Source organism: Poecilia mexicana, unplaced genomic scaffold (assembly GCF_051168715.1).
Source record: "Poecilia mexicana isolate PSO_F unplaced genomic scaffold, ASM5116871v1 scaffold_4, whole genome shotgun sequence".
NCBI lineage: Eukaryota > Metazoa > Chordata > Actinopteri > Cyprinodontiformes > Poeciliidae > Poecilia > Poecilia mexicana.
This window is the reverse complement of record NW_028263373.1, coordinates 9,892,073-9,913,183: the sequence shown is the minus strand read 5'-3', so window position 1 is coordinate 9,913,183 and position 21,111 is coordinate 9,892,073. Positions and strand designations below refer to the sequence as shown.

Below are 21,111 nucleotides of genomic sequence, written 5' to 3'. Positions count from 1 at the left end.
ACTGCTCCCATAAAAACAGAGACAATGTGAGGAGGGGCATGTAATCATTAAAATTAAGTTGCATTAGATGATAGAAGTCATTACCATGGCTGAGCCTGACAAGGTTTTTTCAATGGTTTAGGGATAATGTTTATCCATACGGGCTATGGCGTCATATTCATCATGCTGCCTAGACAGTGGAGTCAGCTTTGCTGATCTAACTTAAAATATTTATTTGAGTTAATGTTGAAGTTAGGATCTGACAACGTCCCTCTGGTACCACTGTTAACATGATTCTGATGATGAACAGTGAGTGTTCTGCAGGAGACCGCCTCACCATCAGACAAAAATGATATAAGTTGTCTCAGTTCTTCCTCTTTGCCTCTGCATTGGTATAAAAATAGGCTTTGGTACTGATGTGGGTGTTTATTTCTCCATAAATGTCCAGGAAGCCAAGCTTTAGTAGTTCATTGTGAGTGACTGGTTGCTGTTAAATGGTGACCCAGAAGAATGATGGATTAGAAAATGGAAGCTGGGCAGAGAAAAAGTCTTGTGTGATGTGATGCTGTTGTGAAATCACGTCTTGAAACGCGGCTATGATTATTAGCAGACGTGTTTGTGGAGGGGCCGGTGTGTGTGAGGAGGTAACGCTGTGCTGGTATTGTGTTGATGGTTTGTTTGTGTGCAGCGAGAGAGAAAAGAGGGAGATAGCTGTGGCAAACAGGGCAGCTATCAAAAGCCACAGGCAGCTTTAGACACTGTGTCTTTTCTGTTCCTTTCTTCTTCTTCTTCTTCTTCTTCTTCTTCTTCTTCTTCTTCTCTCTCTCTCTCTTTCTTTCTTTCCATCTTCTCTCATATTATTTCTCTTTTTCTTTCTCTTTCTCTCTCACTCCATCCCTACCTCTCTCTGCTCCCTGGCCATGCTGATGATTGACGGCCTGAGGGTTTTAATGGGCGCTGGAGAGCAGGAGCTGAGGTCGGGGTTGTCATGGCAACTAGGAGAAGGGGCCTTTTGCTGCTGCTTCACCTGCAAACTGTCGAGCAACACACATACACACACACACACACACACACACACTCACACACTGGCCACACGTACCTCCATGCCAGCACCACCTCTTCCATTCACTCTTCCTCCTCTGCCTGAGATCTCTCTTTCTTTGCTCATTTTCATTTCATCCTCCTTTTCTTTGTCTTTTCTCCTTGTCACTGCTAATGCTCTCAGAAAACAACACAGCTCTTTAACTGTATGTGTGTGTGTGTGTGTGTGTGTGTGTGTACGTGCGTGCGTGTGTGTGTATGTGTGTGTGTGTGTGTGTGCATTTGAGTTAATATCCAGAATTTAGTCCATTGTTTCTCCAATCTCCTGTAGTGCTGTTTTGGGGTTTCTTTACTTCTTGACTTCTTGATTCTTAGTTTGTTTTGTGCAAAATGGTGAAACTCCACACTTTAAGAAATAAGTGGAAAGCAAGTTAGTTATGACTAAAAGTAAACTGTCTCATCTGCTGCATGTTAGCATTTCTTACAGGACAACTCTGGATAAAAATGGGTCGTTTACATGTTGGGGAATCCGAATAGATCTTTTAAAAAACTATTTGTTTTTTTTTTTGCTTGGAGAGTTTCACTTTTTGCAGGATTCTCAGGAGGTGGACATCTGGCTGTCCAAAAATATGCATTTGATTTGAAACTATGTATATGTCCATTCAAAGAGAGCAATGGAGTCCAAAAAAACTTCAGCTGCCGTAGGTTGTTTGATCAATCAATTAAAGCAAATAATAAAACAAGAAGAAGATGAAGAATTAAAAAAGGGATGAAAAAAATCAATTAGTCATAGTTAATTAAGTACTATAGATAAGCAACAACTGCTGAAAAAGACATGGCTTGAAAAAAAAAAAACATGGTTATCCTTAAATAATTATGGTCGGAGCTTTCAATGATCCAACCTAGATCTTGTCTGGTAGCACTGCTAATAACACACATCTAAACTCTGCTGCAAAGTAACACAGCATCTCGTTTGGATCTTTGTTATCAGGAACAGAGTGATTATGCATTTGACATTGTAAATGCTCACTGCTGTTTCATTCAAAAGACACAAGAAATTCCAGAAATTGTTGAAACTCCTCATATGAGTTCATCAGACTTTCAGGGTTTTTTTTTTAAATTATTATTATTATATATCTGCTTTTGAAAAAGCAGAGTTAATTCCTGTTCCCTTTCACTTTTTACTCTAGTAGTTACTCTTGACCTCCACCTCTTCGTGTTTCTCCACTGCTGAGTTCAGAAGGAGCTGAAGGAGTCAACACCTCGACCAGAGAGTAATACAGTAGCATCTTTTGTTGGGCTATTGAACACTCTGCAACCTCTTGTCACCTTTCCAGAGAAATCCCTTTTTTTTCTACATCCTCTTGTTCCTCTGATACATGTCTGCTTTATTCTTTTTTTTTCCATACTGACTTTAACATTTCATCCAGAGTCTCACAGAATCCCACCCCCCTCACCAGAGTTGTTTGTGTCTGGCCTCATGGCCTTGGGGCCCTCTTACTTAGCGCCTGTGCCGTGCAGGTCAGCCGGGGCTCTCTGGGATTGTTGCAGTGGGAGTGTGTAGAAATCTCGCTGAGGGGCGTTGTTGTTGTTGTTGGTGGTGGTGGGGTTCTGTTTGCATTTTGTGGAAACAAATCCATGACTGATAAAATAGGAATGGTGACACCATTGTAAACATGATTCATGTGAGAATTTTCCTCGTGTTAAAGGTTACGCTTAGGCAACTAAACCTTTGTGATCTGTGCTGGAGTAACCGACTCTGACTGACAGAAGCGTATTTTGTGGCCATCCATCTTTCCAGCCTTCTGAGGGCAACGTCAAGATCTTTCAGAAAAATGTAAAGTTTGTATGGAGAGTAATGAAAACAATCGACATAGTTTGCCCTAAATTTGTCTCTCGGGGAAACTTTTTGTTTCTTTTTGACCCCAACAAAATGTGAACGTCAAGCTATGACAGGACTGAATACCAAAGGTCAGTTTTACCATCTCAAAAGGAAATCAGAGCATCTAGTGTCACGACTGTCTGTTTATATCCCTGCTCAAAATCGTTGGAATTGTCAGGGAAGATGAAGGAAATGGTGCCAGAAAGTGACGCCACATACTTTAATGCATTCTACTGGGACTTTAGGTGATAGACCAATGCAAAGTAGTTCTTAATTGGGAAAATGAATGAAACAATGTATAGATTTGCAATTTTTGATTCACTTAAATATGAAAAGTGTTGCGTGCAGCTGTATATCCTACATCAAATGTTGTAGTCTTTTGGGGTAAGTCTCTACGGGCTTCATCTAGAGAAACTTGGGATAAGTCCTCAGATTGGATTGAGTGAACCTTCAAGTCTTACTTCAAATTCTTTGTTTGATTCAGAACTGGAATCTAATATGTTTTATCTGAAGCATTTTATTGTAGCTCTGGTTGCATGTTTATGGATGTTTTGTTGCTGGAAGGTGAACTTTTACCTCAGTCTTAAGTCTTTTGCAGCTGCTGTGGCTACAGTGTCTTTCTTCTGGCTTCCTCTGATTTATGCTCTAAGTTACTCCGTTTTTAAAAGACAGATTGAACGGTGCTTGTCTTGCGGCCTTTGCGATATAATGTTTTTTCAGAGCACCAACTAATAATATTTCAAATCACTTGTCACCCGATTTGGAACTTTGTTTGTTTTAGCGTGCCAGCACAGTTGGACTTTTTCTCACTTTCTATTAATTTAGGCAATTCCAAGAATATTTTAACACCTTCCTTCAGCCACTTTGTGTTGCTCTATTTAACAAGAATACTGAGAAGAAGAAGAAGAAAAAAAGAAAGTATTCTCTTTTGTGTCTTTTCAGAGTGCGGCCGCTGCTCCCAGTCCAGTGATGGGCAACATGCCACCCAATGATGGCATGCCAGGAGGACCCATGCCCCCTGGCTTCTTTCAAGTAAGAATCTGTCCTGAGGTCTCACCTCTCTACCCGCTGTTCAAACATTGCTGTTCATCTAACACATACACACCCTTCTCCCTCACTTAGCCTAAGTTAAGCCCATCCTTCTGTCTCCTCCTCCTTTTTTTAGCCTCTTTAGCCACCCTAATCCCTGTCCAGATGTGTTCCCTTCTCTGTCCTGCATATGTCCCGTATGTTCTTCGGTTGTCGAGCTGTTAACCCCTGGTCTTCTCGCTGAGCTTTATTTCTCTGTAGAGTTTGCTTCAATACAGTTTCTATTTTCAGAATGAACTTGTAGTTATTTATTTGGGAGGAGCAGATAAAGCTGTTACTGCTCTTGTTTGTTTCACTTATTCTCCGAAATGAGAGCTTTCAGAAGCCGGCGAGGTCATTCCTCATCTGTGTTTTATTCCTTTTCTCATTTTCTCCTTTTTGGCCATTAATTAAAATGGTAGCATGGGGTAAGATTTAATGAATTGCTTCATATAGTGCCCATGTCATTTAGGAAAAGAAGGTCAGTTGCAGCAAAACTTGCACGTAAATTGATCTGCATGAAATCTTTGTAATAACTAGACAGGTTTGGTGACACACTTCTTCCACTCTCTTGCAAATGCTTTTGATAAGTGGACTAAAACAAACCTTTGTCTACGCAAATTCAACCAGCTGTCGTTTAACGACTTGGAGAAGACTGAAAAATCTGAAAAAACCTGTCGTCTCAACTACTTTTGTGGAAAATGTAGTTGAGTATTAAGCTTTTTCCTTTAGTATCCATATAGCTGCCATGTTAGAAATAAATTTAGCGCAGTGAAATCCCAGAATTTTCACAAAAATGTCAGAAGCTTTTGGATTTCATTTAGCTTTTTCAAACACAATAAGAGGTTCCCATACACATTTAAAACATTTGATCTTATTGGACTTTTGTGATTTCTGATTTCTCTTTTGTTTAAGATTTGACACCCTGACGATTTGTCTTTAAGAACTAGAATAAAAGAAGATACAAGTATAGCATTCAAAGTATGTTCTTCTAGCCTTCTGACCTGAGTGGTCATTATTTATTTATATTAAAAGTGAAGGCATTTATGTGAGTCACTGTCAAAGAGTTTAATATTTCAAAATAAAGAATGGAATATATAAAGTTTACATTTTAAACTGGCATAAGCATCTTATGTTAGCAGGTAATGCGGCTAACATGGCTGGCAGAGCCAAAACGTCACACTCTGAGTGTATTCTTAGAAAATGTAGATCCCTAAGGGTGAGATTTCCAAAAGTCTGCCAAAGTTTCTGAATCCAATCTGCTCCATGACGAGCTTAACTGGATAAAAACAGAGAAACCTGGCTAGGCTCGTTCAGCCTTCCCGTTATCCATTGAAAGTCATGCTCTCTCTCTCTGCTTAAACAGAACAACAGTTCTTGACAATTTTCCTTCCTATATGGCTGCTTGCATCTCTGTGCTTCATCGAGCTTCACTTTAAACAACTGATAGTGAAACTGGCAAACTATGAGTCTTTTTTTCCCCCCTCTGTTACTGCGTCCACTCAGAGGAGTGTTCCTGTCAGCAAGAGCTGATATCACTTATTACGGTGCATTCGCTGGTCACAAGGAGATTGGATATTTGAGTTTTCAGCTGCCCAGTCACCAGTCATGCCACATCAAACTGAAAACCAGCTTATCCCAGTCACCAGTCGATTTCTCTGTTCCTCTTTTTATGTGTTTGGCCTAAACGTGTTGCACAAATTTCCCCTTACTTAGTTTAATGTTTGTGACACAATAAGAGCTTTTTTTTCCCTTTTTGTGGATCAGCAGCACATTTTGCATTGCACAGCCTTGTGCGTGTGTGTGCAAAATGTGTGTGTGCAGCACATTTTGAACACAAAATGCGTGTGTGTGCGTGCGTGCATGTGCGTGTGAGAATGTTAATGATGTATGAGTTGTGAGCAGGACACAGAGAAAGCTATCTGATGGTGTTGCGTGAGTGACATTGCTTTCCAAAAATAGACTCTGCGCGCATGGCAGACAGACAGATAGACGGGCAGGGAGAGTGGGCAGAAGGGTACAAGGAGAAGAGAGAGGGAATGAAAGGATGAATGGATATAAGTACTTACCTTCCTAATCTCGCCTTCTATCTGCTTAGCTCGGTTATCATATTCTAGGGTGGGGAAAAAAAACAAAACAAGAAATTGAAGTGTAAATGGCAAAGATAAAGTGTTCTTTGAAAACATCCTTAAAAGCGCACAGTATATCAGTGTCTTGTTCACATTACATCATTTTCCTTGAGCATTACACCTTGCTCTCTGCTCCAACATTCATTCCCTAGCGGACAAATGGCTGCGGACCAATCTGAAAGTGCAGCCTACTGAGTTTTCTGCAACACATTCATTCATTCAAATGAAGGGGGAAGCAGATTCTTCCCTCCCACATATTGTGGAGGTTTTCCTCGCACTCCCATCGCTCCTCCTCAGCCACTCTGCAGCCGCTTGACTGTCGATCTAGAATTGTGAATGGATTATATGCCGTAAACTGAATTTCCTGCTGCTTTAGTCATTTCTTAGCTGAACTCGGGGTCAGTTTTCCTCTCCCTTTCCCCCGCCTCTCTCTCTCTCTCTCTCTCTCTCTCTCTCTCTCTCTCTCTCTCTGTATGTCTGCCATCCTTCTCCATGACATTTCCACACTCCCCCTATTCCTCCTTGTCTTTGAAATTATTATATTTTTCTCAAGCTGCCTCAGGGTCGTGTGCAAACTCGCCAGCATCTGTAGTTGTGCTGCTCATGTATGATCTCTCCATGTGCGCATGTTGCAAATATTTGTTGGACTGATGCGATAATTAGCATGGCTGACCCTAACTCTGTTACCGGCTTTGATCCTGTGTGAAATAAGGGCTAAAGAAAAGGAATAAACAGGAAAGTGGAGGTGAGATTGTTTACTTTGAAACTTCTTGAAGTGGTTTATCTTTTCTGCCATACAGAGTTTGTTATGACCATATGCTGTACTTTTGACAATGAACTTAAAATGTGAAGTTACCGAGCTAGTGCAAAGCAAGAGATCTTTGAGGCAAATTGCATAAGTGATAGAAAATGGCCATAAAATTCAAGTCAAGGTTATTTTCATAAAACACAACACACTTAAACAAAGCAAAACAAAAAAAGAAACAGTAAAATTCAGTGGCAGGATCAAGAAAAATAACTAAAAAGTAATGAAAAGTTGTAATCCAGATCAGAATTATTCAATGATCCAGTTTTGGGTCCATCAGATTTTGGGCCTGATCTCTAGTTTATATCCGTAAACACAAACAATTACAGGATTCATTCAGGAAAATTATAGAATTTAAGTGTTTTCCTGATCTGATGTGGTGTAGAGAACAAGGTAGGGCATAGAAAAAGTAGTAGTTTTACTTTTTTTATTCTGATGGTTTTATTCATCAACCTGTCCAAAAAATACATAAAAACTGCATCAAGAACTCTGAAAGTTTAAGTTTGGACAAAATACAGAGCGTCCTGATTTGAAACCCTGCATTTAATTTGCTACAATTGTGTTTGACTTGATTTCAATTCAAAAAGCCAATATTCTCTGGATCTTTGAAATCAGTATTCATAACTCTGCTGTGCACATGCCCAGCTGATTTAATCCACCTCGTCTCATCAGACATATTTCTTCTGTTTTGGTTGCATGACGATAGTCGGTTAATTCCACCTTATTGACTCGGGAATGAGTTTCCACTCATTTGTGGATTTGAAATTTAGTAAGTACAACTTCAGAAAACAAATTTGAACACTCTTTAGCCTGACCAATGAATATTGAAGAATAATACTATCATGTACAACTCCTTATATTGTAAATTATGTAGGGCTTAAGATGAAGCTAAAAGTAGTCTTGGTTTAGAAAGGAAAACAGAGGAATTAATAGCAAAGAATACATGCTTTATAAGTTGTACATTGAAACTGCTGTCCTCAATTGTCCATGTCCTGTCCTGAGGCATCATGGCCCTCAGGGGAGGACAAGAAAAAGTGCAGATGACAGGGGATTATGGGAGGTTGATGGGTGACAAAGTTAATGAAAGGCATGACAGCAAAAAGTAGCAGCGGGCACTCAGGTCTTATGTCTTAAAAAAATAAAAGCTAAGCTGTGCTTTCTACATATAGACTTCTGTGCAAAAGTCCTGAATTGTCTCTTTATTTGTTCATCTTTTCCTAAATGAACTTCAGTTTTGTTTCAATTTCTTGTTTTTGCAGCAATATGAATGAAATGTGTCTTAAAAGAGGCTGCCATTTAAACCATCTTATATACAGTTGAAACCAAATATTTACATACACTGTATTAAAAAAAACACAAAGGTTCACTTTCTCTGTCTGACATTAAATTAGACTAACTCTTCCCTGCTTTTGATTAGCTGGGATTTCTGAAATCTTTCCCATTTGCTAATTGCCAGAATAATGGTAATTACTTTCCACAAAGTCAAACGTTTCCATCTGAACTATTTGAACGTCCAAACGATGACGTCATGTCTTTGTAAGGTTCTGATTGGATGATTCACAACTTTTGCATTAAGTAGAGACACACAAGTGGACATGTTTTTTGGTGTGAAGTTTTCGGGAACATCAGGAAGAGAATTCTGGCACAAATGGGTCCAAATTGGTCACGAACTGGCTAAAAGTGAGTAAAATCAGTGTTTTAAAGTGGCCATCATAATGGCCTGTTCTCAGTTTTATAGAAAGTTCGTGGGCAGAGCTGAAAAAGTCTTGGTAGTAAAGCAACCTTCAAACCCGACTCAGTTACACGAGTTGTGTCAGGAGGAATGGGCCAAAGATCCAGCAAGCTGTTATGAGAAGCCTGATGAAGAAAAACCCAAAACACTTGAAATGAGTCAAACTGTTCAAAAGGCAATTCTAGGAAATATCAGTCAAACTTATGAATTTGAGGGAAGTAATAAAAAAAATAATAATTTATGTGAGGGTTCTTTTCATGTCTTTTGCCACATTTTGCTTATGTTAGGAACTTGTGCTCTCTTGAATGTACATTTTGTAAAATGGCCCCTCATGTTCAAAGAAAGTTAAACCTGAAGAATCACTGATCAATACCCCTTTAAGGAGTCTGGCTGCTTCGAAGCAAGTTATAAGAAATGAGGGGTCACATGTAACTTTTGCATTAAAAGTTGTATTCCAGTTAAAGTTCAATATTTTTCCTAAACACATTCAATGTGCGACATCCCAATGAGTTGTCAAAATTTAAATGAAGCCTGTAAAACTGTTTGAGCAAGACAAAGCTATCAACTATTTAAAACCACAGCAGCCGCAGAATAGGACCCAAACCATCAAAGACAAATACTAAATCTCAGTATTAGCTTAAAGCCATTGTTGCAGCCCTGCTGGAGAACTCTTTGTTGAGAACCTGGATATTTTCTAAACTTCAGCATATTGGAATATAACCAGCTCTCTAAAACTGAATTCAGATGCCTCTTCTGTACTTCGACTGAAGGAGCACTCGGAGTCAAACTTAAAAAAAAAAAGATAAATGAAGATAAGAATTCATTGGCGTGTCTCCTCACTTCTGCCTGAAATAAAGCCAACGAGAAGAGGTTCCACCTTTTACTCTTATCATCGGCGCTTATCCTTGAGAAGACAGCAACAAAAATGATATCTAATGATTCTCTGGATGACAGTCCTAAAAAAATAAGAACACCCGTGCTCCATCAGAAGTTTCCCTCGTTCGCTGTTTGTTGTTGCTTCTCCAGCAGCAGCTCAGAACTGCTGATAAGTCGCTGCAGTTAAACAGTGTTTTGACTGTAGCCTCTGTCTCCCACTGTGCATGTGTCATCTCTATCAGCACACTGTGTCCGACGCACTGGGGTTTATCAGTTTGGAGACAGGTGCAGGAAATCTCTCCAAGCGCACCCCCGATGCACGCTGCCACACGAGCCTCTGAAACTGTAGGCGCTCTGAGCGATCTGAAAGAAGATCACTGTTTTATTACAATTTTTAATAACTAAGTGGGCCGAGCCACGTTAAGGGAAAGCAACGTTTGACTGTGTGTGTTTATTGCCCGTTACTTTGTGCTCTTCTTTGGTCTAATCTTTCATTCATTTTCCGTTTTCAGTCATTAAAATGAGGATCGAGTTTTTACCATCTGTAAAAAGGCTTTATTATGTTGATAAACAGCTAAGCCCGACATTATTCCTACCCGTGGCAGATTTAATTTTAAAGTAAGCCTGGGCCCAGCCAACGTCTGAAGGAGACTCTTTAAAGGAGCTGAAGATTTGGGTGATGGCATGGAGGCCTTCCAAGCTGAAAGACCTGGAGTTCATCACCAAATACAAATCATCAAAGTACTATTAAAAATATGGAAAAAGCTGGTCGGCAATGGTTGATTGTAGAAATGCCAGAAAATATTTTCCCATTATATAATTTTTTTTTTTTTTTTTTTGATTGGTTGTTTTCCATGCTAAAATCATCACCCAACAGTCTCAGGCAGAAAGTTTCACTTTGCTGTGCAACTTATGAGTGCCCTCTACTGGACAAAAAATTAATAGCTGAATTAATCAGAAATTGATACCGGACTTGTAAATCTTCTTCAGTGCAGACAGAGCGTCTGCATACCAAAGCATGAAGCGAATCCCTGGTCCTACATTTGTGTAGCACTTGCATTAATTCCATATCAGTGGAATAACTAAAGTAATCTACTAGCTGGAGACCAAATTAATAATTACTTGAGACCCCCTGCTAGAGCAAGGGGTCTCAAGTACAGTCCTCAGAGGCTCACATCTTGCAACTTTTAAATTAATATCTTGCTTCAACCCACTTGGGTAAAATATTTAGGTCATTAGCAGAACACTACAAAAGTTGATTGCATGCTGAGGAATTGTATTGGGTCAGGGTTGCCTCTAAAAGTTGCAGAGTATCGACCCCTGAGGACTGGAGTCTGGGATGCCTGGGCTACGATATCTAAGTTAGGTTGTAGGAACGCAGCACATTTTACTAAATCTACATATTTTTGTAAGACCAGTGAAATTTAAGAAAGATTTGCTCGAGTGTGATGGGAGGATAAGGCTTTCTGTGGTCTGTTTTACAGTCAGGAAATTGAACTCGTGTAGCTGGTTGTGGGCATATTAAACAAATTAACGGAGTCTTAGGAGAAATCTCAACTACTGAACACGGAGAGGAGCTGCACATTCTCGTCGTCTGCAGGTCCTACTCATCTGCAGTGTGCACCCTGTCCAGGTAGACTCCTCTGGATGTGCACTGTGGAAATAAGGGCATTAATAATAGTATTATTGATAATAAGATATTAGTAAAAGTCTAGCTGAGATAAAGGCAGATATATTATTACAAATTTAAGGGAGTGAAGACTTTCTCAGCTGATATACAAGATCTAAAATCAATTAATACTTGAGATCTTCAGTTTGTTGATATTACATACATCCATGTGTTCTTAAGAGTCCAATCTACCAGTGAAATGTCTTCCGATTATCTCTCTCTCTCTCTCTCTCTCTCTCTCTCTCTCTCTCTCCCTCTTCCGTTTGTCTAAAAATAAAGCTCATTAACCAAAAAAAGAAAAAAAAAAATCAGTCCTAATGAGCTGTATTTCAATCCAGATTTTAAATATTCTGGCCCTTGAAAACATAAGCAGGTTTGTGAATGAAGCGGCTTCATCGAGAATTTGGCTACATTGAAATATCGTTTATGCAAGCACAGAAAATCAAAGTGATGCAAATTAGCTGGCAGAGACGAGATTGCTACCCCTACATCATGATGCAAGTGTGCTTAATGACAAATGACGTCACCTACAAGCGGTTACCTTTTTTTTTTTTTGGAAATTTCTCTCATTAAAAAGAAATGATTGATGGACGTCAAATAGTTAATGTTGGAGCTCTAACTTTAACTTTGATTTTTAAAAAGAAATTTATAACGTACAGCAGTTTGTGAATGGTGAATTAACGCAAACCACAACATTGGATATTTTCTCCTCGTATCTTGCATTTGGAGGTTGATAGTCCTACATGTGTGAAATGCAAACAATGGATGACCGTCTGCGTAGAATCTTGTTTTTACTGCCACAAAACCCGTTTGGCTTGGCTGAACGCAGAGTTTTTGTGTGACAGCATTGCCACATTTATTTGATATTGAAAGCAAACACAGCCTTCAACAGTCCATAGAACCATCTGCATGAAACCTCTTGTGTAAAGATTTAGATTTTTTTTTTAAAATATATATATAAGGGTAAATGTAAATTGCTTGGTTTATCAGTGTTTGTTGTTGTCCAGCTGCAAAATCAATGAATTAGTCAACTTCGGTGTGAATACAGCTTAACACCTCTGAGAGTAGTGCTTATATAAATCATTTGGTGTCATCCTAACATGTTTAAATGTCTGTCACTATTGCATGTTTCTCCTCGGGGATAAAACTCCCTCCTCCTATACCGGCGGGATGGCGTATTCCTGCCTGTGGTATATTCCATGAGCAAAGCAGGAGAGCTAAAGCTACCACCACTGCTCTCTCTGGAATGTTAGCAAGGAATGACAATGAGAGTGCATTCAGTGTACGTGTGTGTATGCGTGTGTGTGTGTGTGTGTGTGCGGGTGTGTGTGTGTGTGTGTGCGTGTGCATGTGTGTGTGTATGTGTGGTGCTGTTCCTCCTGGCTTTGTTTGTTGTGTTCAATGATGCAGGCTGCTTTGTGCTCTCTGTCTGCATGTATGTGTGTGTTTCGGTGTGTGTGGGAGAGCTGTAGTTTTTGACGACAGCTACACACTGCCCTCTAGTGTTCACTGCTTTAAATGGAAAAGGGAAGAAACTAGTGCTTCTCTATCTCTTCCTCTCTCTCTCTCTGTTAGTGGTCCATCAGGGGCAGCGGTGTGGGTCTTCCTTAAGCCGAAATGAGTGGTGGGGAGGTGAGGGGGGCTTGTGTTGATGGGTTTGTGGTGCTGTGCCAAGCTGTTATCTCCTTAGCCGGGTAGAAAATGATTTTATTAATTGCTTCATTTAACGCTCCCCGTGTCCCCCTCCTTCTTCCCCTCTCTCCCGCAAACACACAAATAACATCACACAAGGGCTCGCATGCTTACGCACACACGCACGCATGAGGAAAAACTACTTTTAAAAGTGGCCCCGCGTACACCTCTGTGATGACTGAAATGTTCTCTCTCGGCGAGTCTCTGTGGGGACCTGTGGAGGGAACGGTGGGGCTGTAAAGGCCATATGCTGGCCCATTCAGATGTAATAGCAGGAAAACCTGGGGAGGCTCAGCCAAAGGAGCTGCTCTCCATTGTGGCACATCATACACAGATCTGTGCATGTTTGGATTTGTTCGTATCAGAGAAAATGTGTGGAATCGAAGTGAAAAATAAAAAATAAAAAAATTGAAGAAAACATTCTAAACTTTTAAATCAGGTGTTGATGTCTTCCATTAAAATATGTTTAAAGAAAGATACTGCAAAAAAATAAATAAATAAATAACCAGCTACTGTATGTGTGTATGTGGGTTAATGATGTCACAAGAGGCGCAAGAACCAAGATGATCCATTGGGATTTGTAAAGATTATTGTGGACAAGTGATTCTCGACTAATTCCACTGAAGGACCTGAAGCGTTTGAGTTGGACAGCATTCAGTTTTATGTGTGTGATTTTTCAGTGGATGCAGTCGTGGACGGTGATGCTAACACACATTGCTTTTTAGGCTGTTAGACCAGAAGAATCTGTTTTATATTAAACTTTTCAGTCGGTTTTTTTTTTTTGGTTTGTGCTAATTTACCAATAGTAAAATAAGTAAAGAGAACAGTTGGACAGCAAGTGGTCAAAACTCATACTAGCTTAATTTTTTATAAGAACTTCTCTGTTTCTGACAGTAATTCCTCCCCCCCCCAAAAAAAAAAAAAACAAAAAAAAAACACAAATGGTACGCAAGAGTTTTGATTAGTTACTTCTTGCCTTGTGTGATGTCACCAGAGGCACATTTGCTTGGAGGCTTGTTTTGAGAGGATAGATCTTAAATTGCGTGAACATTGACTGACAAAAATAAAAAGCAAAACTCATTGTTCTAGAGGTGATCAAATATGTCCAAAATAAGTTTTATTGATTTTACAGAAAAGCCTTGCTGGCAGCTTTAAATGTGGTGAGTTTAGTCTTAGGTCAAAGTTCATGGCTAGCCGTTCTGTGCTTATGTTTAATGTCAGGGATGAGCAAAGCCACTGCGACATCCAACTAAGTGACTAAAACTCAGCTGTGCATGTGTGCTTGTGTGCAAAGGAGAACCAGACTGCCGCAGCTGGGTCAGTGCAGTCGACGGACCCCCGCGGGGGCGCCTTGTTAGACACACACACACACATACAGCCTGGCTTGGCAACAACAATAACCTCTGAGGTCAGTCAGAGCCAGTGCTGCATTAGCCTCAGTGTGAACCTGCTGAGAGACAGAGTGAGCCAGTACAGCTGGTGTTAACCACCCAAAACACACACACACGCACGCTCACAGAGAGCAGCAGAAAACACTGGCTCTGATACAAATGTCAGAACTGTGCCAACACATCCAGAATACGCTGTATGTACAACTAAGTAAACATTTCCAGAGCGTCAAATAAATAATTGACAAGCCGCACATTGTGTGGCTTGTTAAGAAGTGGCTTTAGTGACGACTTGACTGCTTCTCAGATAAGCCTCTCTCACAGCGAGGAGATAAACAGAATTAATGCATAAAGAAAAGTGTTTTTCGAAGGATGGGAAGCACCTCTCTCAGCAGCCGCGCATCCGATCTCAACGCTGGCGTCGCTTTGAGACGAGCATGGCGAAATGTCGCTGGTTTAAGGCTGTCAGTCAGTCAGCCGCGTTTATTTTCCCGCTGCAGCGTCAACCACAGGTTCCCCCAGCTATGCCACCAGGAATCTCATCTTGGGTGGGAGGCACCATGGGCGGGCTAGGAAAGTGAGAGGAGTTGTGCATTGCTATGCGTCATGTCATACAAAAATAATAATAATAATAATAATAATAATAATAATAAAAAAGAAATTAACTTGTCTACATAAAATAGAAGTAAGTATAATTTACTGAGAGATGCGTTTGAGTTACATCGTCAGCAGCTCTGAAGTTATGCTAAAAAAATCAACAAGGATCTTGACTAATATATTTTAATCTACGTGTAAAAAGGCAAATCGTTATCTGACTTCCAGAAATTATCTTTCACTGCCTCAGCAGGTGTAAGAAGACCTGCAATAGGACATTAACACTCCATCCATCCATATACTTATGTATTCATAGCATAAAAAGGAGTAAAAACTGTATTAAGAAAGTTTGAGACTGGACAAAAAACAGACAGGATTTACCCCAATGTATTATAAGCCTGGCAGGCCACCAGACTTTACTTGTGTCCCCATCAGGCTAAGCTTTTTCAAGTCTCTTTTTAAAATGTTTGCATTTGTTTGAGACCTTATACTTGGTATTAATCTTCCAACCTTTCAATGACACATAATTATCAAGCAATATTTTCAAATTTCCTGTCAACTTTAAACATTTTTAACTCAAAAACACGACAAGCTGCTGGATGAATGACTGCCTTAACGAGCCAACCACCGGGCTTAGCATGTTTTCTGTGGGAAACCCTGACACAATGTCCTCATCTTAAACCCCTGCATTCAATTTGCTACAATTGTGTTTGACTTGACTTTAATGCAAAAAGCCATTATTCCGACTCATTTTCATAACTCTGCTAAGCCAGTTTGTTTAGTCCATAAGCACCTCACCTCCTCAAACATCTTTCTTCTGTTTTGTTCCGGTTCATTGACTTAGAGTCAGGAACGAGTCTTAATTCATCTGTAGAATTGAAAAGTATCGATTACAACTTCAGAAAACAAGTTGATCACCCTGTAGCCTGTTGGTGGATATATCATTGAATAATACAACCATTCACAGCTTCTCATATCATACGTGTAGGGTTTAAGTAAAAGCTAAAAAGTGGCCTTCATATTGGAAGGAAAATAGAGGAAAAGCAAGGATTACAGCCATTCATACTTGTCATTGTTCTTTTAGATAAATTCATTGCATAAACCACACTCAGCACTGAGAAGAAAACCATCTTAGTCCTTCAAAAAGGAATAGGGTCCTTTTAACCCCTCTCTGTAGCATACAGTTCAAACCTGTATGCTGCCTTATGGCAGAGGATAAAACGCACTCTGGTTCTGCATCACTTTGTTCAGTAGTTGTTTTTTTCTTTTTTTTTTTGTTAGACTTTGTATAAAAAATCCAGTCAGTCTACAAAGTGGGAGCTGTTTTTTTTTTTTACAGTATTGTGTCTTCAGTGCAGTGTTGCAGAATGATTTGACCAATTTCCCTCTATTTATTTCCTCTGTGATGTTTGATTTGGATTGAAATGTGGTTCTTTATCAAACGAAGCTGACTCGCCGAAATAGTCTTAGTCTGGCACCTGATTCTGTATTTGGACAAATATCAAACCTGCTTGGACCAAATGTGCCTTAAGGTGAAATTGGCAGGTTAACTCTGTGTTAGAAAAGGCATTGAATTATCCTTTAGCCACATTAATGCAACTGAGCACTGATTACAGCATTCCCCATGAATTGATCTGACCTCATACTGGCTATTAATAATTCCTGTACATCAGAATTACTGTGGTCCTTTGTAAATGTCAGCGACAAATCTTATTATGCACACTCCCTGTTGGGCTAATAGGTTAGATATGATAGTTGTCTGGTAATTATAGGCTACATATGTAAATTGGACATGCAGTGACTGTGAGGCAGAAACAAAATCACAGCTATTGAGCTAATTTTACTGGACGAATCACTCACAAAATTAATATTTCTGTTCACGTGTCCCATGTTAAAATGGGCTGAAACTTGGGATTATACATGTTTAGATAATAAAATTAAGTAGAAGGAGAAATGATTCCTGGAGCTTATTAGCATAGCTGACTGATAATAAGTTCCAGGACTCTATTTATGTTTATGTTTAGTTTTTTGAGTGCTCTTTCTTAGTTTATTATGCTATATTCTGTTAATACATTTTATTTAGCTTCCTTGGTTTCTTTTCACTCAGTCTTAAATCTGCTTCCAAACCTGTGTTTAGTTTTTGATTGGCACACATGTTCTGCCTCCAGTTGCATTTCATTTACCTTGTTGGATCTGGGAATGATGTCACCTCAGTCTAAATTATTTCCCAGCTGCACGTCTGAAAAGCTGTGGGAACCATTCTGAGGCTTTTATGTATTCATACACTGTAGCAACATGTTCACTAACAAAGTCTTGCACGGTATTATTATGCATGTGATTGATGTAACGAGATACAGATTGTTAAAAGTTGGAAATAAGCAGTTTATTTCTACAGCCACCTTCACTTTGATTTGTATGGCAGCCATGTTGGCTACTAAAGTTGTACTTGGTTTGAAATAATTTGTTTCCGAATCACAGTTCCAGCTTCTGAGTATTTTCTAGTTGATTGTTTTTTTTTCTTGGAGCTTTATTCAAACATCCTGTTACTACCTTCTGTAAAGTCTTTGTTTTCTACTGTTCTTTTCTCAGATTGCTATGGCTTATGCTACTTTTTACAACTCATGTAGGAAACACTTGTGCTTTACCACATTCATTAATTATTATAAGTTTGTATATCTGGTCTTAACCTTTTTCTTTTATTTTTGGCATGGAAAAAGCAAGTATGCCAATTTTAGGATTCTGTATAAATGTTCTGGTTTTTATCAGGTTTAATTAGATTTAAATCCAATCACAGGTGTACAAAACTACACAACAGACTCCACCATGATTCCAATTATTACAGACAGAAGAAGCCAAAGTGAAAAACTACAATTGTAAATATTTACATTGTTGAGCTGCTTGGATCTAACCTACATCCGATGTGAGCCAAACCAAAAACTGCAGCCTCTCACAGTTGTGATAGTCAATGAAGCGCTGATTTATGACTCGGTGGAACAATTGTGACTCAATCGTCTGGTCACTGCAGTTGGTCTGTTTTGCAGCTGACATTTTGTCTTGATATAGTGGGACAAACACAGTCTGAATAATGAGGGCTGCATTTGTCTCAGGGGAAATTCTGCTTCCGCACACGTCGTACTGAACAACCGAAGGTCCTAAAGCTTAATACAGCTTTTGTTGTTTTAAGATTTCTGTTGGTATCTTTGTGTAAATAATATCCCCTGTGTTGAATGTTTGTGTCCCTGCAAACATGTAGCCTTATTAAGTTTTCAAAAGCCTCTAAATAGCAGTGAAAAAAAAAAAGATGTCTCTGCTCACTTTCACTGTATTGGATTTCAGACAAATAACAGCGAAATGTTGTTCTATGAACTTGCTTTACGCCATTCAATGTAGTTCTCACACGGTGAGAATCCAAATGATTTTTTAACAGTAAATCATCCTGAACACACCTGAAGTCCCTTGCAAAAGTATGCAGTGCAAACGTGATCACACCTCCTGATCTTTTTCACATGCTGTGACGTTAAAACCAAAAACTTCAATTTTTTTTTTTTTTTTTTTTTTTAGATTTTAGGGAATAGACCAACCCAAAGTGGGGCACCATTGTAAAGCATAACATATTTATATTGTCATTATTTATACAAAATTTGCCTGCATTTGCATTCACCACATTTTACTCTGATCTCCCCAAATAAAATCCTATGCAACCACTTTTGAAGGCACCTACTTTGTGAAGAGAGTCAATTTGGGTATAATTTCAGTATAAATCCAGCTGTTCTGTGAGGGCATTTGGGATATGATAGTGAATATTATTTATTTAACACCACAATGAAGACCAAGAAACACAGCAAAACATTTAGGGATAAAGGTGTTGAAAAGTTTAAAACAGAGTGAGGATATGAAACAAAACCCTAAGCATCTCGCAGAGAAATCTGTTAGAGGATGTAAACAAAGAGTTGGATCGGATCAAAGTCAACGCATGTATTGGAATGTCCTAGTAAAATGATAAAATGAAAATCTGGGACTGAAAATGTGCTGCTCGTGAATGCTCTTCGTCCATTCTGATTGAGCTTCAACTATTTTTACGACAAAGAAAGAAAGAAAGAAAGAAAGAAAGAAAGAAAGGAAAAATGTAGGTGTGTAGATGAGTAAAGCTGTTAGACACATACACCAAAAGACCTGCAGGTTCAAACAGAAGCTCTACATGGACGCATCGCAGTCCCACTAAAATCAATTAGTTTGTGGTTGTTACGTGTCATAAGATGAAAAAGTCTAAGGAACATTAAGGCTTTTCTGAACCACAGCGTTAGCAGATTCCTCCAGAAACTGAAAATTACCTACATCTCTCCTGTCACAATTTATTTACGTATTTATTCATCATCTTTTCCAGGGTCCTCCAGGATCTCAGCCTTCTCCTCACACACAGCCCCCACCACACAACCCCAGCAATCCCATGATGGGACCCCATGGACAGGTAAGACACTCCTCTCGGTTGTGTCTGTGTACGCTCTCTTATTCACTCATTCACTCAGTTATGGTAACACTAAAGGAGAAACGGCTCCCGGGTCCCTCGGTGTGCAGGCAGCCAGGGACAGGCAGCATCCAGGATGGCGGACTGGATGAATAATTTAGCTGTGTTGGCCTGGCTGTGAGGAGCGGAGGTGCATCTGGAGGGCCTCCTCTCTCCCTCAGCCCAGCACTCACCATCCCATAGTCCATCAATAGAGCATTAATATTGCAGCATGGCCTGACACTGTGCAGGCTCACCGTGTGCAAACCCACCACAATGCAGGAGGAGGGGAAGGTGGGGAGAGGAAAAGAGGAAGTGGCAGAGTAAAGAGTAAGAAAACAGTAGTAAGTCAGTCCACCGCCCCCAGCGTTGAGTGTAATTACATAAGCTGTCCTCCGCTTGCCCCAAACGCACACACTGACACAGAAAACGCAGTTTCCCCTTAAACACAAATTTTGCTTATCTGCATTTCGTGATTGTGAACACATCTGTCTTCCAGTCTGTGTTTAAATCTCCATGTTTCCCCAGGTTGGGTTTTGTTTACAACTGTTTCCCCTCATTTGACACTGAAAGATGGCCCCTCTGGATGTGGGTACTTTGTAGATGCAGCAATGTACTCTCGTTGGTAATAGCGCTAACCGTCTGCCTGTAATGCTTTTCATTATTCACTAGTTCAGTAGCGCTGGTTCTGTACACGTGTCCCCACTGGACTGTTCTTGTCCCCGCTCTGCGGAAACGTGCAGGTTTGTCTGACGACGCTCAGACTATGGTTTCAGAATCACCGTATCGCTGCTCTCTGACTTGCAGGAGATGGTAGCAAATTGTTCTGTAAAGTTTAAATTATACTGAGTATTTCATCTGCCTGAATTTGTGCAATCTCCCCTTTCCTCTGCATGTCCACTTTCTCTGCTTCCCTGCCTTCACATCGTTCTGTTTACGCTGCCTGGTCCGTCCTCCTCTACCTTTATCCTGATGGCTTTTACCTCCTGAGGTCTTACTTTCCAAGACACGACAGGATTCTCAGTTTTAAGAATTGTAGCAAAACAAAAACTCATCACTGTCCAGCACAATAGCTCCCCCTGCTGCCCAGCAAAGAAATTGCCTTCATACTGAGCAGCTTAAATCGGGCTTTCTAGTTGTTTCTGACCCCTAAACACCCCCACTTGGGCTGTAATGAGCACCAATTTTGATCTGTTTTACATGAAATAATTTAACAGATTTGCACAGGAAAGAGAAACTATAGTTTAGAGGCCTATTTGAAATAATTATTCATATTATAGCGATTTTATTTCTAGAATTAATGAACTGATGATATCTTAAAATGACTTAAGAAGCCAAACATTTATTTTTGAATAAAAACCAGCAACAACATGACTCTATCTCAATGTAGCAAGCCAAGTAGGGAGCGAGAATGGACTGACAGAGTCACTGGACTGTGTTGTGACATTATTAAGGTAAAATCTAAGACTGGGTTTTAAGGACAAAGCTGATAATGACTGTAGCACGCTGAGACATGTTATGGTTTGTGTTTGTCTTTTTAATAAACGCTGTGGTTTCTCTCATATCTCATCAGTTTTATGGATAATGTGCCACGCGGTACTTCTTTCAGCAATTGTCCGTATAAGTCTGGGCTGCAGATTATAATGTTGGTGTTTTCATTTTTACTACATCCAAATGTTTTGATAACAAAACATTTGTTTTCCCAGAAGCCTTAAAATAAATTCAGTTTTCTTCACTTAAATAAATGAAATT

At 39.7% G+C, this 21,111-nt stretch overlaps 1 protein-coding gene across 3 annotated transcripts in view; it reads left to right on the top strand.

Moving 5' to 3' along the window:
- ssbp4 (single stranded DNA binding protein 4) overlaps positions 1-21,111 on the top strand; it is a 111,690-nt gene that overhangs the window by 74,412 nt on the left and 16,167 nt on the right. For all 3 annotated transcript variants that reach the window (XM_014991513.2, XM_088004919.1, XM_014991514.2), the window contains exons 5-6: positions 3,845-3,934; positions 19,240-19,323. In XM_014991513.2, coding sequence (XP_014846999.1) covers positions 3,845-3,934; positions 19,240-19,323 — 174 coding nt within the window. The remainder of the gene's footprint in view (positions 1-3,844; positions 3,935-19,239; positions 19,324-21,111) is intronic.